General features: G+C 39.9%; 1 protein-coding gene across 1 annotated transcript; it reads right to left on the bottom strand.

The window, feature by feature from the left end:
• Positions 1 to 52: 52 nt before the first annotated feature.
• LOC100977552 (sodium/bile acid cotransporter 5) lies at positions 53 to 13,891 on the bottom strand. Its single transcript, XM_008956654.5, is given in 2 exon segments — positions 53 to 6,722; positions 6,725 to 13,891. Coding segments are annotated over 2 exon segments (1,314 nt in total). The 5' UTR covers positions 7,629 to 13,891; the 3' UTR covers positions 53 to 6,312.
• Positions 13,892 to 14,040: the final 149 nt, after the last annotated feature.

Genomic DNA, 14,040 nt, shown 5'->3' on the forward strand with positions numbered 1-14,040 from the left:
TCAGAAGCAGCCTTAGAAGGAAAAATTTTCCTCTGACTCCTTTTGGTCTCCTGTCTCTGGTCCCACATTCTTCCCCAGACTAGTCATAGAAGCTAGAATTCCTCTTTCCCAAATCAGGTCCCAGACATCAGGACCCCTTTTTTTATAAAGCCAGCCATAAAACATAAAACTACTACTCTAGGCCAGGCAAGGTGGCTCATGCCTGTAATCCCACCACTTTGGGAGGCCAAGGCAGGCAGATCACGAGGTCAGGAGATCGAGACCGTCCTGGCTAACACGGTGAAGCCCCGTTTCTATTAAAAACACAAAAAAAATTAGCCGGGTGTGGTGGCTGGCACCTGCAGTCCCAGCTACTCGGGAGGCTGAGGCAGGAGAATGGCATGAACCTGGGAGGTGGAGCTTCCAGTGAGTGGAGATCGCGCCACTGCACTCCAGCCTGGGCAACAGAGGGAGCCTCCGTCTCAAAAAAAAAAAAAAAAAAAAAAAAATATATATATATATATATACATAACTCTAGCATTCTCCCTGTGTTTCTATGTAAAATCTGACCACGAAGAAATTATATGACTCACCCTGTCTGAGTTTAGGTCATAAGACCCCCATTCCAAAGAGGGTCCTATGGAGAGAGGCCAAGAAGAATCTAAGCAGACAGGTCTTACTGGATTTTCCCAGTCTAATAGCATTAGGTTATACCCTCTTTGTCCAACCATATTCTACACAGCTGTCCATATGCTGTTGAAACTAAACATAAAATGGACTGTCCCCTTATACCTTTGGGTCTTCATTCTGAAGGCTCCCAAGTCACATAAAACTATGATCAAATAAAATCCTTTTCTTCTATTTATCTGCCTTTTGTCAGTTGATTTTCACCAAACCTTCAGAGGACAAAAGGGAAGTTTTTTCTTTGGCCCTACAAAAGTTTACACACTGAGAATATATGGCACAATGAGATCACATTATATGAGGTACAAGGACTAGTTATGGTCTTAAAATGTTTCTTCTTCTTGAAAGAGTTGGCCAGGTGCATTGGCTCATGCCTGTAATCCCATCACTTTGGGAGGCCAAGGCAGGCAGATCACCTGAGGTCAGAAGTTCAAGACCAGCCTGGTCAACATGGTGAAACTCTGTCTCTACTAAAAATACAAAAATTAGCCAGGCATGGTGGTGGGTGCCTGTAATCCCAGCTACGAGGGAGGCTGAGGCAGGAGAATCGTTTGAACCCCGGAGGTGGAGGTTGAAGTGAGCCGAGATAGCGCCATTGCACTCCAGCCTGGGTAACAAAAGTGAAACTCCATCTCAAAAAAGAAAGAAAGAAAGAAAGACCGACATCGTGGTACATACATCATCATAGTGCAAAAAGCATTGCACAGATATAAGATGTCCTAGCTACAACTGGACCAGGAAAGTAAGTTAGTTATTTGGCTCTTTGCTTAGGAAGTTACTGTTTCTGTTTGTTTAATCAAAAGACAAAATGTCACCAATATGTTTCAAATGAAATGTCTTAGAGATGAGTAATTTGGACTGGACTCAATTCTCACACCTCACAAGGACCAATAAACATCTTTAATCCAAAAAGAGTGATGCCTTAGGTATCTGGTTTGGATGTCTATCAAATGATACTTTATTTTCTTAGAAAAAAAAAAAAGGCTTCTGAGGCTAATTTTTCGGTTCTTCATTGCCAATCTTCTTAAAATAAAAATATGCCAACCGCATGCTGACAAGTGCTCATTCGTAACCAACTAATATTTCCAAAGTTTTAACAGAAAAGTCATCGGTCATCTAAGTTTATGTAAATGAATGTGGTTTCAGTGACTTGAAAAAACTGCTAAAATCAGCATAAACAATTTGAAGTAAAATAAACTAAATATCAAATATCCCTTCAAATGAAAACCTTACAAGCTTCCTATGTCAGGTGAGCAGGAAGTCCAGTTTTTCCAAGAGGCCTCACCTCAACAGCTACTTCACATTTGTTCTCAGGTAACTCAGTATTTTTCAGTCCAAAGAGGCCGTTCTGCTTCCAAATGCCTTACCGAAAGTGAAGTGAAAATCTGCCGGTGCACAGGGAAGTCTTAGTGTTCAGGCTCGATTATAGTGGGGCTGGAAACTGGTCTCACAAATCCAAAGGATCTTTTCTCTGATGCTGTGAAGGTAGTTCACATGGCTGCAGAGACCTCAGTACAGGATGCATGGCCCTTGAGTTCCCAAAGGGGCAATTTTTAAAACTACAGTCCCATATGCAGCCATTGTTCCCAAACCTAAGAATATCTGCTGTGCCCAGGTGGTTGTCGGGGGCAGGGGACAGCAGCACAAACTCTGCTTCCTAGCATGATGTCCAGCTCCTCACTCTTCCAACCTTCTCTAAGGGGAGTTCCCTCTTGGAGGCCTTTGGTATCCTTTCCTGTCAGCTGACTCCCATCTATGAGAGAGGTTGTAATTACGCTGAACCTCAGAATGAAAGAGAGGTGAGATCCAATGCCCCTGACACCTCCCCAGACAGCTGAGTGTACACAGGAGAGTTCTAGGGAAGGGTGGCCCTGTGAAGCCACAAAGTGGTCTGGTCATCCTTCCCAGTGGGCAACAGGTGCTTCCTTGTTCTGTATTTGTACAATAAAGAGGGGCCATAGGAATTCCTTCCCCAGAAATTGTGGGCATCTTGCCAACTACACTTAGTCTTTGGAGATGACTTCTTTTTAAATAACCACTCTCTTCACTAAAAAATAATTCAGGTTCCACATGCGAAGACGTTCTTGGTTATAATAATTATTTAAATAATTATAAATAATCAAATTATTTATAATAATTTGATTTAAATGATCAAATATAAATACACCATGGCAGCCGTTCAGGGGTGGAGTGTCCAAGGATATCTAATAAGATCTCATGTTTGATATAACAGATTGGAGTTGCATATATTGGTTAAGACTTTGACATACCCTTATAAGGCCAACAGCTTTCCAAGATATAAAAATATATATCATAAAATTGTTATTCTTGGAAGAGTGTATCATAGAATCATCTCTTAAGAGCTGGAAAGAAACTTTTTTAAAAATTGGCATAACCATTCTATCTCTGGATCGTTATTCTATCTTATAGAATCGTGGCTGTGGAAAATAGTTGGTATGAACTCAACTGATTAGTCAGTCTGCTTTATGCCTCTCATTCTTATTTTTTTAAAAAGGAATAACTTGGGTCACCCCATCCCTATCCATATTTTTGGACAAGTTTTACTATGTAAAATCTGTCCTCCTTGATACATCTATTAAAGAAATAAAATATACTCCAAATTCCATCCATGCCCTTGCAACTGCTTTATAAGATCATTTAAATATGCATAATGTAACAAAAATAATAATAGGGCTTACCATGTGTCAGGCATTCTTATGAGGACCTTGCTCATATTAATTCACTTAATCCTCACAATAATACCACGAGGTAGGTACTACCATTATCGCCATTTTCAGCATGAATTTGGGCATAGAGAAATCAAGTAACTTGACCAAAATGTTCCCCAGCTGGTAAGATGATGGAGCTAGAAGTGCAGCCCAAGAGGTCAGGAGTTCAAGACCAGCCTGGCCAACATGGCGAAACCAGATACAAAAATACAAAAATCTCTACCAAAAATACAAAAATTAGCTGGGCGTTGTGGCAGTCGCCTGTAATCCCAGCTACTCAGGAGGCTGAGGCAGGAGAATTGCTTGAACCTGGAAGGCAGAAGTTGCAGTGAGTGGAGATCACGCCACTGTACTCCAGCCTGGGTAACAGAGTGAGCCTCCGTCCCCCCGCCCAAAAAAAAAAAAGAAAAAAAAAAACAAAAAAACAAGTCAGCCAGGCACGGTGGCTCAGGCCTATAATCCCAGCACTTTGGGAGGCCGAGGTGGGCGGATCACCTGAGGTTGGGAGTTTGAGACCAGCCTGACCAACATGGAGAAATCCCATCTCTACTAAAAATACAAAATTAGCCGGGTGTGGTGGCGCATGCCTGTTGTCCCAGCTACTCAGGAGACTGAGGCAGGAATCGCTTGAACCTGGGAGGTGGAGGTTGTGGTGAGCCGAGATCGCACCATTGCACTCCAGCCTGGGCAACAAGAGCAAAACTCTGTCTCAGAAAAACAAAACAAAACAAACAAACAAACAAAAAACCCAAAACATTATGTAAGTTAAATTTGTACAAATGTAATTCTATTTTAAACCTATAGTGGATATTTCAGTTTAAAGGAGTAAAATATTCTACATATGCAATTATCACTTTATAAACCAAATAAACATCTATCATGTCTATTTGGTTTATATCAGATTTTATACAAATTTTGGTAGTCATATACTGGATTTGGTGGCATTTAAAGAAAAAAGAACCTTGGTTATCTTATCAACTGGCAAAGTAAACAAAAATTCTCTAATTCTATGATCAAGATGGTGAATAGTACTGATAGAAAATGTTGAAAGTTTTAGGCTCCATACATAGTTATACGATTGCTATTTCAAACTAGCAGCAGATCTACCAGGGTTGAAAGTTAAAACTGATAAAACAATAGCACTTACTATGTCCCAGGCACTCTTCCAAGCACATTACATGTATACTCTCACTTAATTCCTAGGACAATCTATGGAGTTGACACCATTAGCTTCATTTGTTAAATGAGAAAACTGGACTATAAGAAGATTAAAGAATTTGCCATAAGGCTAGGAAATAGGGAAAGCAGGATTATTTAGAGTGATATTTCCTATTCTCAATCCCACACTTTCTTGCACAAGATCGTAGACTTGCCCCAGATAATAAAAATTTTCACTGAAGATTAAAAGGAGGTTTTTGAAAAGCACACTATTTATTTGGACACTAGTCTGTGCTTCAACACATTATTTGAATAAGCACACAGAAGATACTGTGTTAGATGTGATAGGGAATATCAAAATGAATAAACATAGTTATTATGCTCAAAGACTTAGAGCAAAATAGGAAAATTAAAACAGGACACAAATAGTCATAAAACAAGCCAGGTTAGCTGGAATGAACAATACTCATAACATACTAAGTCATTCTGTTTGGGTAAAAGACTATGTGTAACGAGGTGAGAGAGGAGATATAATGAAACTGGGAAACTGGCTGGGCGTGGTGGCTCAAGCCTGTAATCCTAGCACTCTGGGAGGCTGAGGCACATGAATCACAAGGTCAGGAGTTCAAGACCAACCTGGCCAAGATGGTGAAACCCCGTTTCTACTAAAAATACAAAAATTAGCTGGGTGTGGTGGCAGGCGCCTGTAATCCCAGCTACTGGTGAGGCTGAGGCAGGAGAATCACTTGAACCTGGGAGGCGGAGGTTGCAGTGAGCCGAGATCACACCACTGCACTCCAGACTGTGTGACAAAGTTAGACTCCTTCTCAAAAAAAAAAAAAAAAAATAATAATAATAATAAATAAAACTGAGAAGCTAGGTTAAGGTCAGACAGTAGAGTATAATAAATGCCTCATTAAGAAATACAAATTCATTTAAAAAGCAAAAAGTCTTCATTGCTGGGAAATTATATGGTCAATGTTAGATTTTAGGAAAATTAATCTGACAGTGAGTAGAGGGTGGAGAGACAGGCCAGAAGCCAATTTAGAAAGGTTTAGGGAAGAAGCAATATAGTACAGAAAAAAGTGATAGCACTGAGAATTGAGAAGAGCACTGGCAATTGAATATATAGGCTGTTTCTGTAGGAAATACATTCACTATAAAGAAAGAAAGAAGGAAGACAGAAGAGAGATGAGGTCGAAGAGCTGACCCTGTGTTGTGGGGTAAACAGTAATGCCTTTGGTGGGTTAACATGGAAGACAGGAGAAAGCTTAGCTCTGAGGGCAGAGATGCCACATTTACTTTAAAACATACTTATTTTGATGTGCTAATGAAATTTACAAATTCATTCACTGAGTGAGAATTTGTCAAATGTCTGCTATATGGGTGTTCCTTCTTTTAATACTTAGGATATATCATAATCACTAAATAAGTTTTCTATTGCTCTGTCTCATTTAGGAGACCACTGAAAGTATCATATTGACATCATAGCCTATAAAACATTCTCAAACCAACACAGTTGCAAAGTTGTCTCCTTCCTCTGAACTTCTGTATTATCATCTCCACCACTCATTGAGTACTTAGCATATACGAATGTGTGTGTGTGTGTGTGTGTGTGTGTATATATATATGTATTCTCTACCCCCCAATGTCAGATTTTTAATTACATTATAAGTGGCTTAAGAGCAGGTATCATTATAGTTATTCTTTTACTCTCCCACAGTGCCCTACCCAGAGTAGGAATTCAGTAATGCTTTAATTGTTAGATTAGGAAATTTCTTTTCCTTTTATCTTGTAAGAAAAAGATACATCTTTTCTTAGCCTTGTAAACTAGAATGATCAGTAACATTTCACATCCAGAACACATGGCTACTGTAAAAGGAGCCACAGAAGCTAAATTGGCCTTGGACTGTGGAAAAGACAGCTGAATAACGGCAAGAGCTAAGAAACTATTTAACATCCCACTTTCAATAGCAACAGTTTTACAAACAGGAAGAGGCAGCATATAAACTTTAGCAAAGGAGTACCCAAACAGCAAACCCAAAGCAGGAGCTAAGAGACCCAACAGAATCACCTCTAGATTATCTGTTTTTAAGAACACTAATCCCACTGTGAAAGTCAAATAAATTCCTACGAACATTAAAATAAAACTCAGAGGTCTAATTATTCTAAGAAGCTTGCTTTTTCAGGTATTCTATGCTTGATGACTATTCCAATTGATACTGGCACAAGTATGAAAAGGAGTGTTGACACAATTTTAGAAACAGGAATATGGAATGTACCTGACAACCCTAATATCCTACTGTATATATAAGAATTGACAGGCATCATGATCAGAGCCAATAATGTTGATGTGCAAGTCATCAAAATGGCCAATGTGAAATCTCCATCTAGAAGCAGAGCAAAGAGATAGCCCCCACCCCCTCCTGGGCACGTGCAGGTCATTACAACTCCAAAAGCTTGCGCCTCAGGCAATGCCACAATCTGAGACAAAAGAAACCCGCAAAATGGCATCAGAAAAAACTGTGTAACTGCCCCAAGAATTACTGGCAAAGGTCTCTTCCATACTGTTTGAAACAGCTGTAATTCAATCTTGCAACCAAATGCACACTTATTCAATAGTATTAGTGGTAAAATAAGCATTAGGATATTTCTATCAATATGCATTGGTGCCTGGAGTAGACTGTCTTTTTGTTTGAGCACTTTGACTTTCACATTCTTGATTTCTTCTTCAATGAGTCTTTCTTGCCTACCTTCAGAATCCCAGAGTTGAATAGTCACATTTGTTTCTCCTTCTTCATCAGTCACCAGATTTATGGTAAAGTTTGTAGCATCTGATGAGATCTTCTTGGCCACATTCACCATTTGTAGTATTTTAGGATCTTCTATTTTCACAAAGAGGTGGCTGGAATTAGGCCGTTTATTTTCGTTGCTTGAACTTACAAGGATGGTTTCTTCAGTCTTTGTGAAAAATAGTATTTCAGTCTTCTCTATATTCAGAAAACTGAGCGATGACATCCTTGCTTCTTCTATAGTCACAAGCAACAAAAGTAGAACAATAAAAAGTTTTCTAATCATTTTGAAAGCTGAAATAAATCATATATGCAAAATCGTTCTTAAAAAATGAAAGAACATTCTTCATGCAGGTGTTCCAGTGACAGTCTGAGGGTGAGTTAGATAACAGTTGTTTTTGTAGGGTCAAAGTCCAGAAGGAGGGACTGCTGTACTTTTAAACAAATATATAGCCATCTAAGCAGCAACACAACTGGTTTAACTTGTGATTAAGACAATTAAAAAGTCATGGCATTTAGCAGATTCGATTTATCACAACAGAAATCTAATCTCTTCCTCTTGATTTCCTCATTTCTGCTTATGCGAAAAAAAAAAAACCAGCCTCCTATTTACTTGAATTTAAAGCTTAGTGTCATCATTCGTTAGTTATTTCTTGCTAAAAAAAAAAAAAAAAAAAATTAAAAGCAGTCGGGATCAAGAAATCTGTAACAGATACTGAGGAAACCTAGAGTTCAGTGTTACTATTTTGTTCAATCAAGTCAAAGTCAAATCAATATTCACTGAATGTCTCTTTGCCTAGGGCATGGAGTTGGGAGCTGGCCATCCCATAATGATTAAGCCAGATGCAGTCGCTGCTCTCCTGGAGCTTAGTGGGGTGACCCAATATCACAAGTTAGAAAACTGCAGAGCCCAGACACTGGCCTTGGCAGCATCCCTTGGCTGCTAATAGTTTTCCTGCATCTCTGAAGGATGATTTAATCTGCCAAGCAAAAACTGACACTGTTTTTTGTATACCTAAGTAGGAAAAAAATTTCCTGAATGGTTACCAGGTAACTTGGGGACATAGGGAAAGTAGGTAGCTGGTGCCACGGCCAAAGGTACAGCCTGGTTAAGGGACCACAGCTACTGGACACTTGGATCCTGACACGATGGGGCAATGGAAAGACACTGGCATTGATTCTAATCTTTTATTCCTTGTTTGTAACACTACTCTCTGTTCACAGTTAGGGGCAAGGGCATTCAATTGACCCAATTTGGTCATATCCCTTGGTTGCCAGGAATGAGAAAAAGCATCAGGCTTTTTGGATTTCAACCCATAGACTCACACAATTGTATATTTCCCACACAAGGGGTGGGTGTCCTGATGCTAAGCAGCAAACCAACCAGCCGACCAACCAACCAACCAAACGTTTACTATTAAGCCTACAGATGTAGTAGTCTCTGAACACATGACCATTTCAGCAGCTCTTTCATGTAATCATGATGCAATGTGTTCAAGGTAATGCCAATTTGTATTAAGTATTTTAGATCATTTGTTCCTCAAAAATGTGAAACCATTTTTGTCATTTTAACGAGTGTTATAAAAGTATACCATTTATGTCGGTTAATCTTTCAAATGCAATAGACCTTAGGTCTCATAAATTTTATTAATATGTACCACATTAAGAAAAACAAGATCCACTGTACCAATGGTGAGGATAGGGAATGGGACTGTTCATTGATATTTCAGTTAAAATTTCCCTATTTTAAATGACAAAAACAAAACAAAAAACAAAAATGTCATAAAACCTAAGTTATCTTTAGTTATGTGACCAAATATCTTGACTCATAACTTTTGTTGCCTAGGTCAAAGATGTGAGTATATCAATTTTTCTTTCCCCTCAGGACTCTTTCTGCAACCCTTTTAGTTCTTCAGTTTCTCCAGGCCCTTTCATTTGAAAACCATGAAGAATAAAGCCTGACAAATCTAGGAAAACTTTGATAATCTATCATTCATCTATATAAGTGTTCTTCTAAATTTTCATGGAAAATATGTATTATAAAAAAGTGTGTATGAATTTCAATTTTTTTTGCACCAGAATAAACTAACTTTTTGTAACATGTCTGAACAGGATCTAGTGAGGGACACTAACTATGATAAGACATTTAGAAAAGAGCTCTTTTATCAGAGAAACATAAATTCTGCTAAAATTGAAGCAATAACACACATCAAATTTATGGTGAGGTTTGGGTGGAAGAATGGTGAAATCATTGATGCTTCACATAAAGGTTATGGGGACAATACCCCAAGGAGATCTGCAGTTTACAAATGGATAACTCATTTTAAGAGATGAGACAATGTTGAAGATGAAGCCCATAGCAGCAGACCATTCACAGCAATTTGTGAAGAAAAAATTAATCGTTTGTGCCCTCATTGAAGAGAACCAGAGATTATAGCACAGACAATATCTAATATGGTTTGGCTCTGTGTCCCCACCCAAATCTCATGCAGAAGTGTAATGAGAGGAAGTGTTGGAGGAGGGACATGGAGGGAGATGATTGGATCATGTGCATGGCTTCTGATGGTTTAGCACCATCGCCCTAGTGCTGTCCCATGATAGAGTTCTCACAAGATCTGGTTGTTTGAAAGTGTGTAGCACCTCCCTCTTTGCTTGCTGTCTCCTGCTGGCCACGTGAAGATGTGCTTTCTTCCCCTTCTGCCATGATTTTAAGTTTCCTGAGCCTCCCAGCCATGCTTCCTGTAGAGCCTGTGGAACTGAGTCAAGCTTCTTTTCTTTATACAATGCCCACTCTCAGGTAATTCTTTTTTATGGGGACAGAGTTTCACTCTTGTCACCCAGACTGGAATGCAGTGGTGCTCTCTCAGTTCACTGCAAGCTCCACCTCCCAGGTTCAAGTGATTCTCCCGCCTCAGCCTTGTGAGTAGCTGGGATTATAGGTGTTTGCCATCATGCCCAGCAAATTTTTGTATTTTTAGTAGATACGGGGTTTCACCATGTTGGCCAGGTTTGTCTCAAACTCCTGATCTCAGGTGATCCACCTGCCTTGGCCTCCCAAAGTGCTGGGATTACAGGTGTGAGCCACCATGCCCAACCTCATGTAGTTCTTTATAGCAGTGCGAGAATGGACTAATACAATATCCAACATCATAGATGTCTCAGTTGGTTCAGCTTACACAATGCTGACAGAAAAATTAAACTTGAGCAAACTTTCCACTTGATGGGTACAGAAACTATTTCACCCAGATTAGCTACAGACAAGAGTACTTTTGTTCTCTTGGTGGGTTTTCTACTTAAAATTTCAGTTGTCTTTGAATAAAAATTTTAAACAAGTGGGATCAAGATCCTGAAGGATTTCTTCCAAGAATTGTAACAGGAGATGAAACATGGCTTTACCAGAATAATCTTGAAGACAAAGCACAAACAGAGCAATAGCTACCAAGAGGTAGAAGTGGTCCAGTCAAAATAAAAGTGGACTAGTCAAAAGCAAGGTCATGGCAACTATTTTTTGGGATGCTCAAAGCATTTTTCTTGTTGACTTTCTGGAGAGCCAAAGAACAATAACGTCTGCTTATTATAAAGGTGTTTTGAGGCTGGGTACAGTGGCTTATGCCTGTAGTCTCAGCACTTCTGGTGGCCAAGGCAGGAGGATCCATTGAGGCCAGGAGTTCAAGACCAGTCTGGGCAACATAGCAAGACCTATCTCTACAAAAAGAAAAAAAAAATATGAGAATGTTTAGAGACAGCCAAAGTTTTAGCAGAAAAATGCCCAGGTAAGCTTCACCAGAGATTGCTTCTCCACTAAGACAATGCTCCTGCTCATTCCTCTCATCAAACAAGGAAAATTTTGAATTTTGATGGTAAATCATTAGGCATCTACCTTAGGAATTCTAATTTGGCTTCTTCTGACTTCCTGTTTCCTAATCTTTAAAAAAAAAAAAAAACTTTAAAGGGCACCCATTTTTCTTTAGTTAATAAACAGACTGCATTAACATGATTAAATATCCAGGACCATCAGTTATTTTGGAATGGACTAAGTGGCTGGCGTCATTGCTTATGAAAGTGTCTTAAACTTGATGGAGCTTATGTTGAAAAATAAAGTTTATGTTTTATATTTTTATCTGTTTTCTTTTTTGAGACAGGGTGTCGCTTTGTTGCCCAGGCTGGAGTATAGTGGCAAGATCATGGCTCACTGCAGCCTCGACCTCCTGGGCTCCAGTGATCCTGCTGCCTCGGCCTCCCAAAGCATCAGGATTACAGGTGTGAGCCACCACACCTGGCCTTTTTTTTTTTCTTTTTTGAGACGAAGTCTTGCTCTGTCACCCAGACTGGGGTGCAATGGTATAATCTTGGCTCACTGCAACCTCCCCCTCCTGGGTTCATGTGATTCTCCTGTCTCAGCCTCCCAGGTAGCTGGGATTACAGGCATGCACCACCATGCCTGGCTAGTTTTTTGTATTTTTAGTAGAGATGGGTTTCACCATGTTGGCCAGGCTGGTCTTGAACTCCTGACCTCAAGTGATCCACCCACCTCAGTCTCCCAAAGTGCTGGGATTACAGCCTTGAGCCACTGTGCCCAGCCCTGGCCTATTTTTATCTTTCAGTTTTTCCATGAACTTTTTGAAGTTCCCTAGCATTTGCTGCCTGATTTTTTAAACTAGAACTCATTATTATTATATTGTTATTTCCATTACTTATGTAAATTTAAAACACTTTTATTCTCTTTGTGGATTTGCTACTTGAAATTTGTCTGCAAGCAGGTGGAAAGATGCTAGAGTGGAGTGGGGAGAGTGAATCTTTAAAATTTTTCTAAGCATCCTCAACTGAAAACCCTAATCGAAAGCCTGAGAAAGTTGTCTGCTTTCTGAGTAATTTAGAAATAGAGAGCTAGAAACTGAGTCTTTTCCCTTTCTCCCACATCTTGTTCTCTTTAGGAGACAGTTCCTGCTGCAGCCACCAGTCCCCAGTACTAAGGATGCTAGCTCCTGTCTCCACCAGACTAGTTTGCTCCACTATCTGGGACCACACCTAACTTACCACCAGTAAGCCTGCTAATATTAATAATATAAGTCCTTCCATCCAGACTGCCTTGTTTCTTTTCTATCTAATCATTGATAGGACTTCTTCATTCTCCTTAGGTTTAACTCAATTCCTGTCAGCCTTACTTCCCCACTTCTCAACCTCATTATTTTTCTGGCATAGTTTTAGTGAACTGCATGACCATGTGCTGATCTTCTCGTATGTGCAAGTAATTGTGCTAAACATTACAGTATTAGTTATCACTAAAACTTATTGGTATCTGGGCATATATTTAAGTGTTATACTTTCTGATAAAAGAGTTATTGGAACATAGCCATACTGATTATCTACTAAATTAGCATCCGCTACGCTACTTTGTATGTAAGTGCAAACAAAGCACATGTTATGGCGCTCCATTTTGTATTGCATCAGATTAAATCAAATGCAGTCTTTTTTGCTTTGTCACCAGGCTGGAATGCAGTGGCATGATCTCGGCTCACTGCAACCTCTACCTCCCAGGTTCAAGTGATTCTCCTGCCTCATCCTCCCCAGTAGCTGGGATCACAGGAGCCCACCACCACACCCAGCTAATTTTTGTGTTTTTAGTAGAGACAGGGTTTCACTATGTTGGCCAGGCTGGTCTCGAACTCCTGACCTCAAGTGATCCACCCGCCTCGGCCTCCCAAAGTGCTGGGATTACAGGTGTGAGCCACCATGCCCGACCTACCAGAGCCATTTTTCTAATAGCATGCGTTTACTTTGTGTATCTGTGTCACAGTCTGGTGAGTCTCTCAATATTTCAAACTTTTTCATTATTATTACATCTGTTATTGTGATCTGCAATTAGTGATCTTATAATTGTAGATGTGGTGGAAATGGCATGAAAACAAGAAGTAGAAGTAGAGTTTGATGATGTGATTGAATTGCTGCAATCTCTTAACAAAAGCTGAATGGATGAGGTGTTGCTTCTTATGGATGAGCAAAGAGTAGTTTCTTAAGAGGGAATCTTGGCCGGACACGGTGGCTCACGCCTGTAATCCCAGCACTTTGTGAGGCTGAGGTAGGCAGGTCACCTGAGGTCGGGAGTTTGAGACCAGCCTGACCAACATGGAGAAACTCCGTCTCTACTAAAAATTCAAAATTAGCCAGGTGTGGTGGCGCATGCCTGTAATCCCAGCTATTCAGGAGGCTGAGGCAGGAGAATCACTTGAACCTGGGAAGCAGAGGTTGCAGTGAGCCAAGATCACACCATTGTACTCCAACCTGGGCAACAAGAGTGAAACTCCACCTCAGAAAAATAAATAAATAAATAAATAAAATAAGAGAGAATCTCCTCCTGGTGAAGATGCTAAGAACATTGTTGAAATGGTAACAAAAAATTTAGATATTCCATAACCTTAGTTGATAAAGCTGTGGCAGGGTTTAAGAGGATTGACTTCAATTTTGAAAGAGGTTCTACTCAGGAAAAAATGCTATCAAAAGCATTGCATGCTACACAGAAATCTTTCATGAAAAGAAGAGTCAATCAATGTGGCAAACTTCATTGTGGTCTTATTTTAAGAAGTTGTCACAGCCACCCCAACCTTCTGTAACTACCGCCCCAATCAGTCAGTAGCTACTGAAATTAGGCAAGACCCTCCATCAGCAAAAACATTACAAATTGTTGAAGGCTCAGATGA

The sequence above is a fragment of the Pan paniscus genome, chromosome 7, assembly GCF_029289425.2.
Source record: "Pan paniscus chromosome 7, NHGRI_mPanPan1-v2.0_pri, whole genome shotgun sequence".
In the NCBI taxonomy this organism is placed as follows: Eukaryota; Metazoa; Chordata; class Mammalia; order Primates; family Hominidae; genus Pan; species Pan paniscus.